Source organism: Scyliorhinus torazame, chromosome 15, assembly GCF_047496885.1.
Source record: "Scyliorhinus torazame isolate Kashiwa2021f chromosome 15, sScyTor2.1, whole genome shotgun sequence".
Taxonomy (NCBI): Eukaryota; Metazoa; Chordata; class Chondrichthyes; order Carcharhiniformes; family Scyliorhinidae; genus Scyliorhinus; species Scyliorhinus torazame.
Window position 1 is genome coordinate 178,380,368 of NC_092721.1, and position 21,939 is coordinate 178,402,306.

The following is a 21,939-nucleotide window of genomic DNA, read 5'->3' on the forward strand; positions in this document are numbered from 1 at the left end:
TGGACAGGCACGGAACACCATTGCCGCAGCCGGTAAGGCAGCCATGCAACTGCGCACATCGCTAACAGCCCACTGTGAACTTAGTGCCACGGGTCGTATAGGTGTCCTCCCAGGCCACCCCCCGGGTGCCTCCTGGCCCCAGCTGACCCATCAGCTGCATGGACGCACCCCAGCACAACCTGTGCCATCTTGTTGGCTGGGATAAGTGTGTGTGGGGATTGTAATGTGTATATTGGCTGCAGCTCGTCAGCTTCCCAAGTGTCAATCACGGACCCGGGGAAACCCGCACCATTGGAATCGATTGTGTTCCACACGGCGCCGGTGCCCGCACCTTAACAGTAAAGGAATCGATCCAGGTGTGGCGCAAGTTTAGCTATCGTGAAAGTCCACAAATTCTGCATTGGCGTCAACACTTAGTCTCAGAAACAGAAAAACCGGCCCAAGGAAACTCCATTTAAGATGGAGATGAAAATAATTTTTTCTCTCCGTGTGGTTCTGTGTTCGATGTGAATCCTGTGTTTCCCTATCTCAGTGTGGTTCTGTGTTTGATGTGAATCCTGTGTCCCCCATCTCAATGTGGTTCTGTGTTCGATGTGAATCCTGTGTCCCCCATCTCAATGTGGTTCTGTGTTCGATGTGAATCCTGTGTCCCCCCTATCTCAGTGAGGTTCTGTGTTTGATGTGAATCCTGTGTCCCCCATCTCAATGTGGTTCTGTGTTCGATGTGAATCCTGTGTCCCCCCTATCTCAGTGAGGTTCTGTGTTTGATGTGAATCCTGTGTCCCCCATCTCAATTTGGTTCTGTGTTCGTTGTGAATCCTGTGTTTCCCTATCTCAGTGCGGTTCTGTGTTCGATGTGAATCCTGTGTTTCCCTATCTCAGTGCGGATCTGTGTTTGATGTGAATCCTGTGTCCCCCTATCTCAGTGTGGTTCTGTGTTCGATGTGAATCCTGTGTTTCCCTATCTCAGTGTTGTTCTGTGTTCGATGTGAATCCTGTGTCACCCTATCTCAGTGTGGTTCTGTATTCAATGTGAATCCTGTGTTTCCCAGTTTCGGTGTGGTTCTGTGTTTGATGTGAATCCTGTGTCCCCTATCTCAGTGCGGTTCTGTGTTCGATGTGAATCCTGTGTTTCCCTATCTCAGTGTGGTTCTGTGTTCGATGTGAATCCTGTGTTTCCCTATCTCAGTGTGGTTCTGTGTTCGATGTGAATCCTGTGTCCCCCTATCTCAGTGCGGTTCTGTGTTGGATGTGAATCCTGTGTCCCCTATCTCAGTGTGGTTCTGTGTTCAATATGAATCCTGTGTTTCCCTATCTCAGTGTGGTCATGTGTTCGATGTGAATCTTGTGTTTCCCTATCTCAATGTGGTTCTGTGCTCGGTGTGAATCCTGTGTCCCCCTATCTCAGTGTGGTTCTGTGTTCGATGTGAATCCTGTGTTTCCCTATCTCAGTGTGGTTCTGTGTTCGATGTGAATCCTGTGTTTCCCTATCTCAGTGTGGTTCTGTGTTCGATGTGAATCCTGTGTTTCTCTATCTCAGTACGGTTCTGTGTTCGATGTGAATCTTGGGGATTATTAATTATTATATCCTGTGGTTGTTGATTTGTGGACTTCTCTCCCTCAGAGACTAGTGGAAGCAGGGTCATTGATAATTTTTAATGCTGAGTTAGATAGATTCTTGACTGACCAGAAAATGAAAGGGTATAGAGGGAAAACAGGAAAGAAGACTTGAGGCCACAATCAGATCAACCATGATCTTATCAAATGGCAGAGCAGACTTGAGAGGTTGAATGTCATACTCGATCCTAATTCATATGTTCGTATGTATGTACGGTCGAATCAGCCACAAGTTACCATTTTATGCTCAATCCCATACATTTTTTATTGCCACAGATTCTGAGATGGCAAAGAAACTGTTGCTTGTAGATCTCGACTGTGGAGTGGATGATGCCCAAGCCTTGATGATGGCTCTTGCTGCTCCTAATGTGCAGATCCTGGGTATAACATGTACTCACGGAAACACAAAAATTGAAAATGTGTGCAAAAATGTACTTCGGGTGCTAAAGGTTTGCCAGAGGACAGAGGTATGTGATGAAAGCTATGGATAAAGGTGCCTAGTTCTTTGAATATTCCTAGAATTACCAAGGGCCAATAGATACATCATATTGGTCCATTCTAATGTCTCCATAATATCTGATTATAGTTCAATTATGTACATGAATTTCACAAACCTTGGAACAGCTGTTTCTAAATCTTGACAACCCTCATGAATTGTTATTTTAAAAATTTCTAGGTTCAGACCGCATTACAGTACTTTAAAATGCTTTTTACTTTTCAAATGTGCACATATTTTTGTTCAATCAGATATTCAGAATTAAAGATTCTGTACGAAAGAGTAAGATTTTCTCTGCTTGCCTCGTGTAACAATGTAAATGAAAAATTGCATTGAAATATCGGGCCCTAGGAAGGCAGAACCAGTGTAGACATCATGATAGGAATAGAGGAAGAGAGGTAAGGGGTGATCATTTGATATAGAACTACATTCCAAGGTTCAAAAACTCTGATGAGGCAATTGTTTCTTGTACTCACCCCCTCCCACCATGACCTCAATAAAAGATGCATTACCGGTGAGATGATGTGCCCCATTAAAAATCTCAATCGTCCTGCCATTCCTGTGGCCAACATAAAAAATGCTGCACAATGTAGAAGATGGGGTCGGATATATATTTCTCACTATCAGTCAATCTCTGAGTGAATGATTGACTTTAGGAAGGCGACTGGAGGAGAAAGGAGGGAAGGAGATTTATTTCTGAGGCCTGTTTCTTCCTCCCACCCTAAAAAGCAGCAAGAGTCTGGAAAGACAAATAGTCAGGCAGTGTGAATGACAGTACAGACATCTATCTGTCCTTTGTAAGTGACTTTCTACCTGCAATTTGCGATAATGTCAGCATTGGGCAAGCCTGGTGACCAGAAATTCTGCCTGATGGTGTTGTGTTATGTAATTTGGAATAACACAAGCTGCCACTTGATGCAGTTTTGAGTAAAAGATGCTCCAGACTTTGAAGTGAGTTCAATGTGTTTTATTGAACTATTAGCGCAGTTCTCAATGAGTTTGACTCTCTGCTAATCTAAATGTAGTAACTCAGTCTAACTGAACCAGCCTTGCTCTGAGCCACGTGCTGGGGTGTGATGCTGAGGATACATCCTGTCTCACTCTGTAGATGTTGGTCTGTGGAAAGAGGTGGGGTGTGAGTGCTTCATCCCTTTTATAGTGAGATACCACCCTGGAGTCTCCTGACTGCTCATTCGTCGTGTCCTATTCTATGTGTTCATTAGCTGCATGTTTGCATATCATGACAGTTGGCACATTCCCTACAGAGCAGAGTACATGGATGAAATTTTACAATCCCCTGGCTGTGGGTTTGAAGGCAGGGGACTCGTAAAATACAGCACATGGTTTGCATGCCATTTACCTGCCCACCTGACCTCTCTCCCATCTTAAGGGAGGGTGGCTGATGGAGGCATCAGGTAATTCACTCACCTTTAGTCCTATTGACGCTCTTAAGTTGCTAATTAATGGCTGCTTAAATATCACATCCCACCGCCGCTGCTATATTACTCATGGTAGGGGAAGGTCCACGCCAGGTGGATAGCCCGGCTGCTTTTTGGGGGCTGGTATTTGGTGGAGGAAACATCTTTTGGGGATCCCCTGTGCCCATCGGAGGCATCACCCTACAAATTCATACTCCCCCTTTACCCTTCCCTCCACTGGCTTTCAAACCCAGCTCCTGCCTGCCCCCTCATCCCCACTCCCTTGGATGGGCCTGCCAGCCAGGCTCTGCTGATGCCACAGGCTTACCTAAAGTCCAGCATCCATAATGTCCTCTTCCTCAGGGACTTCCTGTAGCCCAACTGTGGCCACTATAGGCCAGGGCTTACACCCCAGATGGAGGCAGAACTCTTGACCATAGGCAATTAATGCCCAGTGGAGCATAAAATGTCTGCAGGGCAGCCGGGATCAGTGGACACGGATTCCCCTTCAATACTTTGGGTACGAGTGAGAAATCCCGCCATCTGAAATATTCTGCCTCCTGTGTTTATACAATGTCATTACATATAGCAATCATTGCAGTTCATCCCCAGAAGACCTATTAATTATTTTCCTTATAATTGCAGATTCCTGTGTTCCGAGGTGAAGGTAACTCTCTTCTTGGAAGTCAGCTAAATGCTGATCATTACCATGGAGAGGATGGTCTGGGTGATGCTCCAGACCCGAGTGCTCCAGGGTTGGAACACATACAAGCTGAACATGCAGTGAATGCCTTGATAAGAATAGCCAATGAGCAAGCTGGTCAGGTGAGATGTATGTTTAACAGGAAATAATCAGTGGAATAGAGGAACAGGAGTAGGCCATTCAGAAGGCACAATGGTACAGTGGTTAGCATTGCTGCCTCACAGCGCCAGGGACCCAGGAGAAATGCTGGCCTTGGACTGTCTGTGTGGAGCTTGCACACTCTCTCTGCATGGGTTTCCTTCAGGTGCTCCGGTTTTCTCCCACAGTCCAAAGATGTGCAGGTCAGGTGGATTGGCCTTGCTAAATTTCCCCTTAAGAGTCCATAGCTGTGGAGGTTAGGTTATGATGTTGCGGGGATAGGGCAGGGAGTGGGCGAGGTTGGGTGCTCTTTCAGACGTTCAGTGCAGATTCAATGGGTTGAATGGCCTCATTCTGCACTGTAGGGATTCTATGATTCGCCCCCGATTCTACGAATCGGCCCTCAAAACCTTTTCTGCTATTCAATTATATAGGTATCCTAACATCATCTAACTATCTTGGTTCTGAAATCCTTCATCCCCTTAGCTAACACTGGTGGGGAGACAGTGGCATGGTAGTAACGCAATGAACTGGTCATCTGGAAGCTCAGGTTAGTGGTCTGGGGACAAGTGTTCAATTTCCACCATTAAATTCAATTAATAGCCTGGAACTGAAAAACTGGTCTTGGTAATGGTCACCATGACAACTCTTATCAATTGCTATAAAAACCCCTCTGGTTCACTAATGTCCTTTAGGGAAGAAAATCTACCGTTCTCTCTTGGTTTGACCTACATGTGATTCCAGACCCACAACAATGTAGTTGACTCTTAACTGCTTTCTGAAGTGGCCTAGCATGCCAGTTGACTCAAGGGCATTTTGGGATGGGCAACAAATGCTAGCCTTGTCAGTCATACGCGCATCCCATTAAAGATAAAAAAACAAAAATTTACCACCTCAGCTTTGAAGTTTTCAATTGATCTAGTTATAGCTGCTTTTACACAGAGAAGGCGGCAAGAATGAGTAAGTTTTTTGGGGTGGAGGACAGGTACCCGAGGTGTGCAGGGAGTCCGGCGAATCATGCCCATATGTTTTGGGCATGCCCGGCGCTTAAAGGATTCTGGCAGGGGTTTGCAAGGGTGATGTCTCGGGTTTTGGACGCTCGAGGCGAGTCCAACGGTAGCGATATTTGGGGTGGCGGAGGAACGGGAGTGCAGGAAGCGAAAGAGGCCGAGGTACTGGCCTTTGCCTCCCTGGTAGCCCGGAGACGGATTTTGTTAATGTGGAGGGACTCGAAACCCCCGAGCGTGGAGACCTGGGTTAGCGATATGGCAGGGTTCCTCAACCTGGAGCGAATAAAGTTTGCCTTGAGAGGGTCATTGATGGGGTTCTCCCGGCAGTGGCAACCTTTCCTTGACTTTCTAGGGGAGCAGTAAGTGTCAGCAACAGCAACATCCTGGGGGGGGGGTTCTGGTGGGGCGGGGGGGGGGGGTACTGTTGATATAATGTGAGTTGGGCATGGAGACAAAACCCACCTTGTTCTGTTTAAAAAAACAAAAATTCTGTTTTGTAATTCGTTTTATTGTAAGCTTTGGGCTATGCTTATTGCTATTTTCTATTACCATCTGTATTTCTATTTTTGTTAAGTAAAAACACTGATTGGAAAAACTTTAATAAAACATTTATTTAAAAAAAAGAGAAGGCAGGCCTTCATGGATAACCTCAGCCGGTATGGGAATTGAACCCGTGCTGCTGGCATTACTGCGCATCACGAACCAGCCATTCGGTCAACTGTGCTAGCCGATCGCCGCTTGAGACTAGTTGGAGAGCTCTTTCAGAAGGGCCAGTATTAGCATAATGGACAGAATGACCTCCAGTGTTTTAAGATTTTATGAAGTTGCCTGCCTCTTAAAAGCAAAGTGATTTATATGGATGATAAGGGAATAGTGTAGATGGGCTTTAGAGTGGTTTCACAGGTCGGCGCAACATGTTCTATTTCTTCAAATCTCCAGATTAAATGTCAAGTCTCTTAGGAATATAGAAAGTCAGAGAGATCTGGGCTTGCAGGTCCACAGATCTTTGAAGGTGGCAACACAAGTGGACAAGGTAGTCAAGAAAGCATACAGAATGCTTGTCTTCATTGGACGGGGCATCGAGTATAAAAACTGGCATGTCATGCTGCAGTTGTATAGAACCTTGGTAAGGCCGCACTTGGAATATTGCGCACAATTCTGGTCTTCACACTACCAGAAGGATGTGGAGGTCTTGGAGAGGGTGCAGAGGAGGTTTACCAGGATGTTGCCTGGTCCGGAGGGTGTTAGCTATGTGGAAAGGCTGAATGGACTCGGACTGTTTTTATTAGAAAGACGGAGGTTGGACTTCCGGTTACGGCTATGCGGAGCTAGGCCGCACGATTCAGCAGCTCCCGTGAAGACGGACTTTCGGGCTCGATAGAAGAGTCCCAATGGAACTTTTTACATAGCCAACCCATGGGGAAGAGAGGAGAGAGGTCCCCCACTGACCTGTACGGACCGGACCCGCAGCGAAATGGCCAAAAAAACGGCACTGGAGCAGCGGGAGAAGAGGGGGAAAACAAACAAAATGGCGGCGGCCAGGGACAAAGAGGAGATGCAAGAATTCATCAAGCACTGCTTTGAGGAGCTGCGCAAGGAGATGGTGGTGCCTATGCTGGCAATTGAAGGACTTGGGGCAACCCAGAAAGCCCACGAGGTGAATATCCAGGAGATCCAGGAAAAAGTGAGTGAGAATGAGGATGAGCTCTTGGGCCTGGCGGTGAAAGTGGAGCGACACGAGGCGCTACACAAGACATGGGCGGGAAGACTCGAAGACCTGGAGAACAGGTCGAGGAGAAACAATCTGAGGATCCGGGGTTGCTGGAGCTGGAAGGGGCGCACCGGGTGCTGGCGAGGAAGCCCAAGGCAAACGAGCCGCCAAGGGCGATGGTGGTGAGATTTCACCGGTTCACAGACAGAGAGAGGGTCCTGAAATGGGCCAAGAAGGAGCGGAGCAGCAAGTGGGACAATGCTGAGATCAGAATATACCCGGACTGGAGCACGGAGGTCGCTAAGCGGAGAGCAGGTTTCAACCGGGCCAAAGCGGTGCTGCATCGGAAAGGAGTGAAATTTGGAATGTTGCAGCCAGCGCGACTGTGGGTCACATATAACGGCCAACACCACTACTTCGAAACGCCCGAAGAGGCGTGGACCTTTATACTAACTGAAAAGTTGGACTCTAATTGAGGGTTTGTGAGGGTGGGGGGTATTTGAGGGTTAAAGTATGATGGTGGTTGTATATAGGGGGGCAAGCACGCGCAGGGAATGTTATATGGGCTGAGGACGAGAGACAAGGCCGCAACAGAAGCTGCGTCGGGGGGGCGGGCAGGCTCTGGAAAGCGCGGGGTTTTTCTCCCGCGCGCGGGAAGAAAGGTGGGAGGGGGAACGTAGGAACGTCTACTGATGGGGAGATTCCCACATGGGGGGGGTCAAAGGGATGGCGGGGGAAGCCGGGGTCAGCAGGCATCAGCTGACTTACGGGAGTGATATGGGGGGAGCAAAAAAAGCTAGACAGGGATCTAGCTGGGGGGAGGGAAGGGGGGGAGGGGGGGAAGGGGGGGAAACAGGGTTACTGCTGCACTGGCCGAAAGGGAATGGGACACAGAAGAGGTGGCCAGGACGGAGGTCCCCCGGTTGGGGGCCTGGAGGGTGAGGGAGACGCGAACACGGGACTGGCCCAGAAAAGGAGATGGCTAGTCGGCGGGGGGAGAGTCCCCTCCAATCCGGCTGATAACGTGGAACGTGAGGGGCCTGAATGGACCGGTGAAGAGGGCTCGAGTGTTCGCGCACTTGAAGGGACTGAAGGTAGACGTGGCAATGCTCCAAGAGACACACCTGAAGGTGGCGGACCAGGTTAGGTTAAGAAGGGGATGGGTAGGATAGATATTTCACTCGGGACTGGACGCGAGAAATAGAGGGGTGGCAATTCTGGTGGGAAAACATGTGTCATTTGAGGCCAAGACTGTCGTAACGGACAATGGAGGGAGATACGTGATGGTGAGTGGTAGGTTGCAAGGGACATGGGTAGTGTTGGTAAATGTATACGCCCTGAACTGGGATGATGCTGGATTCATGAAGCGCATGTTGGGGCGCATCCCGGACCTGGAGGTAGGAGGATTGATAATGGGAGGGGACTTTAATACAGTGCTGGATCCAGCACTAGACCGCTCCAGATCAAGGACGGGAAAGAGGCCGGCAGCGGCCAGGGTGCTCAGGGGGTTTATGGACCAGATGGGGGGAGTGGACCCATGGAGGTTTGCAAGACCACAGGCCAGGGAATTTTCTTTCTTCTCCCACGTGCATAAGGCATACTCCCGGCTAGACTTCTTTGTGCTGGGCAGGGCGCTCATCCCGAGGGTGATGTGGACGGAGTATTCAGCCATAGCCATTTCGGACCATGCCCCGCACTGGGTGGAAGTGGGGCTGGGAGAGGAGAGGGACCAACGCCCGCTGTGGCGGTTGGATGTGGGACTGCTGGCAGATGAGGTGGTGTGTGGGAAGGTAAGGGGGTGTATTGAAAGGTACCTGGAGGCCAACGACAACGGGGAGGTGCGAGTGGGGGTGGTATGGGAGGCGTTGAAGGCGGTGGTCAGGGGAGAGCTAATCTCCATCAGGGCTCATAGGGAGAAGACAGAGGGCAGGGAAAGGGAGAGGTTAGTGGGGGAGATTTTGCGAGAGGACAGGAGATACGCAGAGGCACAGGAGGAAAGATTACTTGGGGAAAGGCGACGGCTCCAGACGGAGTTTGACCTGCTGACCACGGGGAAGGCGGAGGCACAGTGGAGGAAGGCGCAGGGGGCGACCTACGAGTACGGGGAAAAGGCCAGTCGGATGCTGGCACACCAGCTCCGTAAGAGGGCGGCAGCGAGGGAAATAGGGGGAGTCAAAGATGGTGGGGGAGCCATGGCCCAGAGTGCAACGGAAATAAACAAGGTATTCAAGGCCTTCTATGAAGAGCAGTACAGATCCCAGCCCCCAGGGGGGGAAGAGGGTTTGAGAAGATTCCTGGACCAACTGCAGTTCCCGAGGGTGGAGGAGCAAGAGGTGGCTGGTTTGGGGGCACCAATCGGGTTGGAGGAGCTGAGTAAGGGTTTGGGGAGCATGCAGGCGGGGAAGGCCCCGGGGCCGGACGGGTTCCCGGTGGAGTTCTATAGAAAGTATGCGGACCTGTTGGCCCTGCTACTAGTGAGGACCTTTAACGAGGCAAGAGAGGAGGGGACCCTGCCCCCGACAATGTCGGAGGCGACAATTTCCTTGATTCTGAAGCGAGACAAGGACCCACTGCAATGTGGATCGTACAGGCCGATTTCGCTCCTTAATGTGGACGCTAAGCTATTGGCAAAAGTGCTGGCCACGAGGATTGAGGACTGTGTCGCGGGGGTGATACATGAGGGCCAGACGGGATTTGTAAAGGGCAGGCAATTAAATACAAATGTGCGGTGGCTCTTAAACGTGATAATGATGCTATCGGAGGAGGGAGAGGCGGAGATAGTGGCAGCCATGGACGCGGAAAAGGCCTTTGACCGAGCAGAGTGGGAGTAGCTCTGGGAGGTGTTGCTTAGGTTTGGGTTCGGGGGAGGGTTTATTAGCTGGGTTAAGCTCCTTTACAGCGCCCCGGTGGCAAGTGTGGTGACGAACCGGCGGAGGTCGGAGTACTTTCGGCTGTACCGAGGAACGAGGCAGGGGTGCCCTCTGTCCCCCCTGTTGTTTGCATTGGCGATTGAACCCGTGGCCATATCACTGAGGGAGTCTAATAAATGGAGGGGGGTGGTCTGCGGGGGAGAAGAGCATCGGGTGTCGCTATACGCGGACGACCTGCTGCTGTACATGGCAGACCCAATAGAGGGGATGGTGGAGGTCATGCAGACTTTGAGGGAGTTTGGGGAGTTCTCGGGCTATAAGCTCAATGTAGGGAAGAGCGAGCTTTTTGTACTACAGGCAGGGGGTCAGGAAAGAGGGATAGGGGACCTGCCGCTGAGGAGGGCGGAGGGGAGTTTTCGGTATCTGGGGATCCAGATAGCCAGGAGCTGGGGTGCCCTACACAAATTGAATCTGACGAGGATGGTGGACCAAATGGAGGTGGACTTCAAAAGATGGGACATGTTGCCGCTCTCGTTGGCGGGTAGAGTGCAGTCGGTCAAAATGGTGGTCCTTCCGAGGTTTTTGTTTGTGTTCCAGTGCCTCCCCATCGTGATGACCAAGGGCTTTTTCAAGAGAGTAGGTAGGAGTATTATGGGGTTTGTGTGGGCGAACAAGACCCCGAGGGTAAGGAGAGGGTTCCTGGATCGTAATAGGGACCGAGGAGGGCTGGCGCTGCCAAACCTAGGGAGCTACTACTGCGCAGCATACGTGCCGATGATCCATAAGTGGGTTATGGAGGGAGAGGGGGCGGCATGGAAGAGGATGGAGATGGCGTCCTGCAAAGGAACGAGCTTGGGGGCGCTGGTGACGGCACCGCTGCCGCTCTCGCCATCAAAGTACACCACGAGCCCGGTGGTGGCGACTACGTTAAGTATCTGGGGCCAGTGGAGACGGCACAGGGGTGCAGTGGGAGCCTCGGTGTGGTCCCCGATCAGGGGTAACCACCGGTTTGTCCCGGGGAAGATGGACGGGGGGTTCCAGGGCTGGCATCGGGCGGGGATTAGAAGAATGGGGGACCTGTTCATCGACGGGACATTTGCGAGCCTAGGGGCACTGGAGGAGAAGTTTGAGCTACCCCCGGGAAATGCATTCAGATATATGCAGGTGAGGGCTTTTGTGAAGCGACAGGTCAGGGAATTCCCGCTGCTCCCGACACAAGAAATTGAAGACAGGGTGATCTTGGGTGTATGGGTCGGGGAGGGCAAGGTTTCGGCAATACACCAAGAGATGAAAGAAGAGGGGGAAGCGCTAGCAGAAGAGTTGAAGGGTAAATGGGAGGAGGAGCTGGGGGAGGAGATCGAGGAAGGTTTGTGGGCTGACGCCTTGGGTAGGGTTAATTCCTCCTCCTCATGTGCCAGGCTCAGCCTGATACAATTTAAGGTGGTTCACAGAGCACACCTGACGGGGGCGAGGTTGAGTAGGTTCTTTGGGGGAGAGGACAGATGCGGAAGATGTTCAGGGAGCCCGGCGAACCATGTCCACATGTTCTGGACATGTCCGGCACTGGAGGGGTTCTGGAGAGGAGTGGCGGGAGCAATATCTCAGGTGGTGAAAGTCCGGGTCAAGCCAAGCTGGGGGCTAGCAATATTTGGAGTAGTGGACGAGCCGGGAGCGCAGGAGGCGAAAGAGGCCGGCATTCTGGCCTTTGCGTCCCTGGTAGCCCGGCGAAGGATCTTGCTAATGTGGAAGGAGGCGAAGCCCCCTAGCGTGGAGTGGAGGCCTGGACAAACGACATGGCTGAGTTCATAAAGTTGGAGAGGATTAAGTTTGCCTTAAGGGGGTCTGCGCAGAGGTTCTACAGGCGGTGGCAACCGTTCCGAGACTACCTCGCGGAGCGTTAGAGGAAGGTCGGTCAGCAGCAGCAGCAACCCTGGGGGGGGGAACGAGGGACTGTTTGAGGGGACGGATGAGCGGGGGATTACATGGAGGGTGGGGGAAACTGGCACGAATGGGCGAGAGCCAGTGTATAAAGCTATGTAAATATATCATCTTACCATGTACATATCTTGCTCAGGGCGATTTTGTGTTATTTTGTTACGGGGGGGGGGGGGGGGGGGGGTGTTTATTGTTTGTAAGGGGAAAAAATTGTTTTGTTAAAAAACTTGATTAAATATATTTTTTTTTTAAAAGAAAGACGGAGGTTGAGGGGTGACCTAATAGAGGTCTACAAGATTATGAGGGGCATGGATAGAGTGAATGGGCAGGCACTCTTTCCCAGGGTGGAGGGATCAGTCACCAGGGGGCATATGCTTACGGTCTGTGTGGTAAGGTTTAGAGGAGATGTGCGTGGCAGGTTTTCTATGCAGAGGGTGGTGAGTCCCTGGAACACGCTGCCAGGTGAGGTTGTGGAAGTAGATACATTGACAGCGTTCAAAAAGCATCTTGACAAACAAATGGATAGGATGGGTATAGAGGGATACAGCACAAGGAATGCTGAGGGTTTTTTTAAAGGTTGGTATCATGACCGGTACAGGCTTGGAGGCCAAAGGGCCTGTTCCTGTGCTGTACTGTTCTTTGTTCTTTGTACTGCTACTCTTTGTGTAAAGATGTGTTTTCTGACATCATCGAACAGCTTAGATCTAATTTTAATGGTTTTCACTGCTTTACTTCCTCACAAAAGGAACTAATTTCTCTCTATGCACACTTATCAATTCCTGTAGATGGGAGCTTAAATTCATTCTGACATAGCAAACATCCCTTAGCTAACTGGGAGGACTAGATGGCCTACATTGCCATTCAAATCTCGGTGATAAGGGAGTGGCTGCTAATATGGGGATATCAGAATTTTGCAAAGAGTTGCATTTAGTGAGGTGACAAGGAGAGCTCCAGCTTGTTTAGTAAGAACAAATATATTTGAACATCAGCCTGGAATTTGAACAAATCCGAATCTGAACTTAATTCTTAGTATTGCTGAAATAAGACAGTTCTCAAAGCTTCTTGTCGTACACTCATCAGGACAATCGCAAGAATATCAATGTCAGGGGAAACAACGTGGTGGTCACTTTAGGCCCTGAAAAATGCCCAGTCTACCTCAGATTATCCTGGAAGGATAAGGTATCTCAAAAATCTGAGCAACAGGTGAAGCTAGCTGTTTCACACTACAACTATGCAGTCGTACAAATGGTATTTACCCACTAACGGGAAGCTGCTGTCAAGCCAAAATGACATTCTGCCTATCACGTAAAAATGAGTAATGTGGTATGTGAATTTCAGTGCCAGTGTAATGCTAGGTATGTGGGCCATATGTCCCAAAGACTAGTAGATAGTTTCAAACAGCATGTTCCTTCTTTTGTTCACAACAGGTAAAGTACAGAACATACCCAACCAGTCCATGCTTGCAAACGCAAAACACAGTGTGCAATATTAGATGTGATTCCACGATTGGACATGTGTTAAATAATCCTCAATATGCTAAAAATTACACTGACAGCCAATTTTAAATTGTCAGGCTCGCAGTGTGGCGCATTTGCGTGTACTGGAACCTATAAACGTTAAAACATAGGGTCCTGTTCTTTGCAGACAGTAAGAACATGTACACACATTGATCTATTTCAGCTTAGCAGACATTCATTGGTTCATTCTACAGGGCAATGTATTGACCAATCTGAGTCCAGTTGCCTGGCTTAAATTTCAAACAATGCTTGGCAGTTAACTATCAGTCACCATCAACTGGTGCATTCGCCATGGCAAGGCCTCCACCAATCAGAGTTCCCTTGCCAACCAATCGGTACCCTCTTCTCGTGCAGTGGAAAGTTGTTTCCCCTGAAATTGGCATTCTTTCAATTGTCCTGAAGGCAAGATGAAAAGCTTTGACAAAATGTCCTTTTTCAGCAATCCTCAAGTTCTGTATTATCAAATGACAATTAATTTTTAGTACAAATCCATGTGCAAAATTGAAAGTGAAAGTGGCATGTTATATTTTACATTACAAGACTACTGTAACTTTACCATCTCTCAGTGCTAAGAATTTGTTTATTACCCTACAGGTTTCTCTTGTGGCTACTGGCCCCCTGACCAATGTTGCCCTGGCATTTAAAATGGATCCCACCTTTCCATCAAAGTTAAGACATCTGTACATCATGGGAGGGAACATGGAAAGTATGTTATATACCTTGTTTGCTTCATTCTAACCGACTCAGCGGGCTTCAAACACAAACCTGACCCAGCCCTCACCTGATATCAGATGTATACTTTCAATAATAATCAAGTGGTGCAAGAAGTTTTTTCCTCTGTCTTCTCCAAAGTGCCTGCCTGGCTGGTATAAGCTGACAGGATCATGAATAAAATCAGGTAGCTTTCCGGTCTTTCTGGCTCAGTATCCCGTCATGTGTGCCAAGCGCCAATGAGTCATTCAGGAAATTCTGAAAATAGTATTCTCTGGAACAGAAATTTATCCGCATGTGTACAACTAATTCCATGGGAGGAATTTTAACTCCTAAAACTGGTGGAGGGAGGAATGGGTTGGTGGTGAGTATGGATGTGAGTAGGGGTTAAAGCCCTGAAAAGAGCCAAACGGTCAGAGACCCAACAGGATCCTTCCCACTTCTGGGTTCTGCTGGGGCATATCTGGAAGAGGCTGATGACCCCCATGAATCTGTGGCGTAAGTAATTTAAATAATAAATTGATTGTGTACTTAACCCAAGATTCTGGCGTTCAGAGCCAGTGCTTAGGTTTTCCGAGCAGTGTGGAATTTGCCAGGGTCAGCAAGGTGAGACTACAACAGAAAGCCACTGATAAATTAACCTGAAGGGCTTGGAGGAGTTTACAGTGAAATCGCATCATTGTTGGCCAGGCAATATACACAACACTTGTTCTGAGAGCCTGATTTCATCACTTACAGGTGATTTCCAACTTTTTGGAAGTTATTTCACCTACCTTGTACTTGACTCATCTTAATCTGAATTTCCCAGCTGTCAGCCTTCACTGAAGCATCAGTGCAGTGTATTCAGCTCAACTGTGAACCTCTGAGGAGGAACAGGAGGAACTGCATCAGCAACACCAGCTGCTGGAGGCAGCACGGTGGCGCAGCAGTTATGCACTGCTGCCTCACGGCGCCGAGATCCCAGGTTCGATCCTGGCTCTGGGTCACTGTCCGTGTGGAGTTTGCACATTCTCCCCGTGTTTGCGTGGGTTTCACCCACACAACCCAAAGATGCGCAGAGTAGGTGGATTGGCTGCGCTAAATTGCTGCTTAATTGGAAAAAAATGAATTGGGTACTCTAAATTTAGTTTTAAGAAAGCAACACCAGCTGCTTTCTTCATTGCCACATGTCACTCAGAAAGGGTGGTCACAGAAATCCAGCTGGAAAGAGGCAATGTCATCAACAGAGAATATATATAGGCAGAGGCTTAGCTCTCTCGATATGCCTGAGAGCCAGTGACTCCTGAGACTCAGGCTATCACAGCAAGTCATTGCTGATATCTGTTGCCTCCTGATTCAAGGTCCCCTTCACTCTGGATCAGGTGGGTATGCACCTATTAGTTGCCTAAAAAAGGAGACTTTTACACTGGAGAGCAACTTCTGGTTCTCTGCCTCTCCCTGGAATTGTGCATTATTTTCGTGCAAAGAGAGAAGCAGAGCTGTGTATGAAAAATGAATCGCGTGGAAGGGAGGCCATGACAATTGTGAAGGCTGACTATCCTGGTGAGGGATAAGTGCAGGATGTCGATAAGTTGAGGGCGAGCATGGATATTCGCAGTTCAGGTGAGGATGTGAAGACGTTCCTGGAGAGAGGGGAATAAGAGGAACCGCCAAAGGAGCTGGTAAGAAGAATACAGTACAGGAGAATGCTGGGAAAGTCAGTGTGGGGTTTGGCACCTGAAAGTGGGATACCATTCACCTTACCTGCACTCACTGAATCTTTTGGGTGCTGTATCCTGATTTGTGGGACCACACTTCTGCTGCTCACTTCCTCAGCCTGGCTTCGGAGTTCTCGCGTCCTGCAGGATAGATGTCCACCTCCAAGAGCTGCTGGTCAGAGGCTGGGAGCAGAGGCAAACTTACACATTTGGGGGTGCAGCGCTCTCCCTCTTTACATGGGCCCCATCTCAGGACTGCCCCCCCCGGTCGCATCGGGCCTCACCCCCAATGACTGGCTTGCTGGCTGCTGCTGCTCTGTCTCACCCTCACTGCCCAGTCTGATTGGTGCCTAACCCAGCCCAGTCCTCTCTCTCCCAGCCCTGTCTGGATGGCCTCTGGTTCTGGTTGAGTCACTTCTGCCAGCCACTACTCTCCGATTCCCTGAGACACGACGCCTAGCCTTCTTCACATCTTCCTACTGCTACTCTCGCTCATGTGTCTATCTGGACTGGCAGCTTCTGTTCTTTTTGGTTGATTGCCCATCCTCTCAGCCATGGCCTAGAGGTCCAGGGTTGCCCCGTTGCTCCCCTCAATGGTCGTTGGCCAGCATCTCCTCACCTTTATGAAGGCTTGGAGGCTCGCACCCTGGTTTAGTCAGCGATCTCATCTTTTCCTCAAGCTAGCCACCAAAACAAATGCCAGAAACTTGGTAGCTGCTTTGCATCGTTACTCAATGGAAATTCAGAAACTTCACACCTGTGATGATATCATACTTTCATTGTAATTCACTGTCTGACCACTAGGAGTCTCATTAGTATATAAGTGAATGTTAGAGTCAGGTGACCTCAGACTGACTCGAGAGCTGGAAGAGAGAGGTTGCTTGTACATGATTATACTGTTATTCATCTGTTATTTTGTGTTAATAAATCGCTTATAGCTATAGCTACAAATATTCTTGTAATATAAATCAGGCCATCCGAAAAGAACATTACATGGTACCAGGATTGGATGTTATTAAACACTAAGAAAAAAACAAGCCTGCCACAAGGTCCACAGAGATTTGAACATTTTGTAGACTGCAAGAATTAATAACATGGAGTCGGTGAAATCACAGATGAGTGTAGATTTCATGGTAAAGTGGATAGCAACTGACATGTGTTTAAACAGCAATTTAATGTTTCTTACTGCAGTAAATTTAGGAGATCAATCAGATTCGCATAAGGTTCCTAACAGCTGCAGGGCCTGAAGCAATTGCTGTGTTTAATATGTCTAAATTTGCAAACAATGAGCATGGTAAAAATTTTAACGCAGTAATTTGAAGATTTGATGCACATTGCAGCCCCAGAAAGAATGGAATTTATGAGTGCTATGTGTTTAGATCATGTTTACAGAAGACAGGAGGGTCCATAGATCATTTCATCACTGATTTAAGGTTGAAAGCTAAAACCTGTAAGTTTTCTGCGGTGGAATCTTCCATGGTTCGGGACCCAGATTGTGTTTGGTGGGAATGAAAATAAGCTGAGGGAACAGTAGCTGAGGGAATCAGAGCTATCTTCCAAACAAACAGTTAAGATTTGTCAGGCTCACGAGCTTCTTGGAGGAAAGCAGTCGGGTTGCTGCCCTTTTTCCAAAAAGGCTGGGAACTTCCAAAAAAAGGCCGCAATTTCATGCAGCTCCTCGCACATCAACAAACAGGTTAAAGATCAGGATGAAGTATTTCTGTGTAAAAGATGTGGTCAAAGGCACAAATTAAGGCAGTGCCTGGTGTTTGGCAAGTTTTGTTCCAGATGCAAGGGAAAAAAATCACTTTGCTCAGAATTGTTAATCTAAGTTCTACCCCAGATCAGTCACAGTGGAAGACACACTCTCCAGTGATGGAACTTCATGGTTTGTTGGAGTAATAACAGAGAAGATTTTTTTGGAGACATCAAAAAATTCTCCAGCACTAAAAGAAATGGAAACTAATACTCCATTTAAAATAAATGCGGTTGATGAGGACAAATGGCTGCTACCATTTGAAGTGAACGGTACAGTGGTCCAATTGAAGTTAGACACTGGTTCCAAAGCCAATTTAATCAGCATGACTGATTTTAAAAATCTAAAAATTCAGCCTATTAGAAGTAATCATAATATATCTCTGAGAGATTATAATGGTTCAAGCATTAAATGTTATGGTGCTTATGACCTGAGAGTGGTTGTGAAAAACACAGTTCATTCCGTCCCATTCTGTATTGTATCCAAGGGTTTGGATTCATTATTAGTGATCAGTCCTGTGAAGAATTAGGTCTAGTGCAGTTGGTATGTAGCATCCACAAAGGATTGGATCAACACTCCAATGATCCTGAGAACTTTATCAGCAAATTCAGCGATGTGTTCACTGATTTTAGTGCACTACCATTCACCAACGAGATACAATTTAAAGAAGATGCATTATCTAAAGCACCGATACAAACTATTAGTGGAGAAATTGCTGAAGATGGAGATCTGCATGTCAATCTCATTTCTACTCTACCACCTGTATCAGATACAAAACCACAAGTTATCAAGAAGATAAAAGAACCTACCGATGGGGTAAATTCCATGGTCCAGTGTGAAACAAAAAAAATAGTGATGCTCGTCTAGGCATTGGTCCCAAAAACCTGAACGAAAAAAGTGTATATATTGTAAAACAATCATTACAGAAAGCAATGGTCAGCCAATCTGATCCATATCTCACGAAATCAGGTTACAAAGCGTTACCATTGTCACATGGTAGTGGTACTGCAGGAAGTGCAAAACATTAAAGTAAAACAAAAGCAATTCTGTGATAGTGTGTCTAGAACTTTGCCACCTCTGAGTAGTAATGACATTGTGAGAATAGAAGATTCAGGAAATTGGTCGAAAAAAGCCATTGTACTTGAAGAAGTAGCACCAGAGGAAGGGTTGGTTTTAAGAAATTGTCACGCACGCTTGAAAACCAGAGAAGACTTTCACAATAACGTGATGGATGATGAATCTACGTCAGAATCAACGTCAGCTGCAGTTTCAGATAGTTCAGCAGTTCCTGAGCATGGGAATGTCATGGAGAACATTGAATCTACAAGTTCTGAGCAGCAAGGTCAAACTTTGGGATGATCAACCAGAGTCAGAAGAAAACCTGATCGACTCAATTTGTAGATTTGGACTGTTTGTACATACTCTGCTTGCTGTCCTTATATTTATATATATATAGTTGTTAAACCAGGTTTACACATTTTAAAGAAAAAGTTTATACTGTTAGACTCACAGGATAATGATACCACATGTAAGTATACTGATGATAATGTATTTATTCCTTCAAAGGAAAGGGGATGTGGTGATATCATGGTTGTGTTGTAATTCACCGACTGACCACTAGGAGTCTCATTAGTAAATAAGTGAATATTGGAGTCAGGTGACTCAGACTGACTGGAGAGCTGGGAGAGAAGTTGCTTTTGCATGATCATACTGTTATACGTCTGTTTTGTATATAATTGATTCACAGTTAATGTTAATAAATCGTTTATAGCTTTAGCTACAAGTGTTCATGAAATATAAATCAAGAACAAGAACATAACAACACCAATTCAGGAGATCTGTGTCTAAAGTGCTCTAACTACCTCTCAACGTCTGACAAACGGTTTTCCTGCTCTAAAGAGGAGTCCACCAATCAGAGCACGATGTTGTTCTGTATTGTTCTGCAGTGCTGTGTGTTTCACTGAAAGTCTGCCTCTGGCTGGGAGCTCTTCAGTACCAGCAATACTACCAGGAGTTTTCAATCTTTTTACATCTAATAAAGAAAAAGAAAATTTAAATGACAAAAAAAATCATTTATTATGCTTCTATGATTTTTCTCCAGTGTTGCACACAGCAGTGTCCTGGAATTTGACCTTCAATTGCTGGAGACTCCAGAGCAATCCTGAAGGGTTAGCAACCCTATGTGCATTCCCTTTGCCCACCTTGCACTGGTAGCATTCTCACAAGTAGCTTGACTTCCTTACTTTGTGTGAGTTGAGTCACTTTACCCTACACCTACTTGTCCATTAGCATCCAAGTAGAGCAATAGTACCCCAAAAGCTATTCATGCACTTCATTTGTACTTTGATCTCCGAAGGCAGAGAATGCACTTGGTGAAAAGAGGCACAAACAGAATCAATGTCACTTTCTTTCACATTTGTTTCAATCACTGGAACCTGTCTTTCAGTAAGAACACAAAATAATGACATTGCACTTCCACACATAGTGGGATGTCTTATGTGACTTAAACATGATTGCTCCCCTAAATTCGGCCCTTACCCCGAGACCAGGGCCTCTTTATTGCAGCAGTATTGAAAATGATATCACATCTGAATCCTAATCTATTGTGGTCCATTCCTGCCGATGCATGAACTTAAACCCTTAAAAGCCAAGTTGGGCTCCCCAGTAACATTTTTAACAAATATTGGTGCCCTGAGGTTCCCCCCAGAAACATATTTTGAATTCCTAAAATGTGATAATGGGTATAGTTATGTAATAATAATGTAACCTTTATTAGTGTCACAAAAGGCTTACGTTAATTCTGCAATGAAGTTACTGTGAAAATCCCCTAGTCGCCACACTACAGCTCTTGTTCAGGTACACTGAGGGAAAATTCAGAATGTCCAATTCGCCTAACAAGCACGATTTGAGGGAGGAAACCAGAGCACCCGGAGGTAACCCACTCAGACACAGGGAGAACGTGCAGACTCCGCACAACAGTGACCCAAACCAGAAATCGAATCCAGGCCCCTGGCGCTGTGAAGTAACAGTGTTAGCCACTGGGCTTAAAATATACTAATTTTATAATAAGCAAATTACTGCGGATGCTGGAATCTGAAACAAAAACAGAGAATGCTGGGAAGGCTCCGTAGGTCTGACAGCATCTGTCGGGAGTGAAAACACATTTTATAATATTGGATAGTTGCTAATTCCTTCAGATACTGATATTTTCATTTAAATGCTAAGCATTTATTCTCACCAATGTTGAAGGTGCCTGGATTAAGAAGATTTTACAGTTGTGGTGTAATGAATTTAATTTAAAAGTTTTGTCTTTTACAGGCAGGGGGAATGTGACAATGTGTTCTGAGTTTAACTTTGCGGCTGATCCTGAAGCAGCTTATATTGTCCTGAATCATTTTGCGTGTCCTACCTATATCGCCACTTGGGAATATTGTCTTCGTCAGGCTCTGCCTTGGGTAAGCTGTAGAAAATACATTTTGAATGCAAAGTCAAGATCAGTGAATGCACGTACACTTCTTTTGCACATGTATGGATTATGTCAGTTACATGAACTGGAAATAACAAAAATCAAATTGTAAGGATGTCATTTAAAAACTGAAGATTATTGATGGAGTTTTAAAAAATTATAGGCTGGAAATTGCCATTGATGATATGAGCAGACATACACGATGCACTCATAAGACATTTCTTTGCTTTAATGGAGACAAATTTATCCCCTTTTTCACACCGTGCCCCATTTCCCCACCAATGAATAACATCTCAAACACGGCCACAAACAGTCCCCACTGTGCCACAAAGCCCTCCACTGATCCCCTCAGTTCAAACTTAATTTTCTCCAACCGGAGGAAGTCGTATAGATCTCCTAGCCAGGCTGCCATCCCTGGTGGCGATGTCGACTGCCATTCCAGTAAAATTCTTAACCGGGCAATCAGAGAGGCAAAGGCCGTGAAGTCGGCCGTCCTCCCCTCCATCAGTTCCAGCTTTTCCAATATCCCCAAAATCACCACCACGGGGTCCAGCCCGATCTCCATTCCCACAATCTTTGCTAGCATTCCGAACACTCCCAACCAGTATCTCTCTAGCTTTTCACAGCCCCAGAACATGCGCACAGGGTTCGCTGGTCCTCACCCACACTTATCGCACTCATTCTCAACTCCCTGGAAGAACCAACTCATTCTCGCCTGAGTCATGTGCACCCTGTGTACCACCTTGAACTGTATCAAATTCACCCTATACAATGCCTCACTCCACACTCCCCAACCTATCTCCCTTCCCGACTCCTCATCCTATTTCTCCTTGATCCTCAACACCTGCATACCCCCTTGTTCTCCCAGCCACCCATATATGACCCCAATCCTAC

General features: G+C 47.2%; 1 protein-coding gene across 1 annotated transcript; it reads left to right on the forward strand.

Annotated features, from left to right (window-relative positions):
* Nucleotides 1–1,663: 1,663 nt before the first annotated feature.
* On the forward strand, nt 1,664–21,157 carry LOC140391336 (uncharacterized). Its single transcript, XM_072475918.1, has 5 exons — nt 1,664–1,785; nt 1,894–2,084; nt 4,177–4,356; nt 14,010–14,121; nt 20,898–21,157. Exons 1-5 carry the CDS (start codon nt 1,752–1,754, stop codon nt 21,155–21,157), a joined length of 777 nt encoding a protein of 258 aa, XP_072332019.1. The 5' UTR covers nt 1,664–1,751.
* The last annotated feature ends 782 nt before the right edge of the window (nt 21,158–21,939 follow it).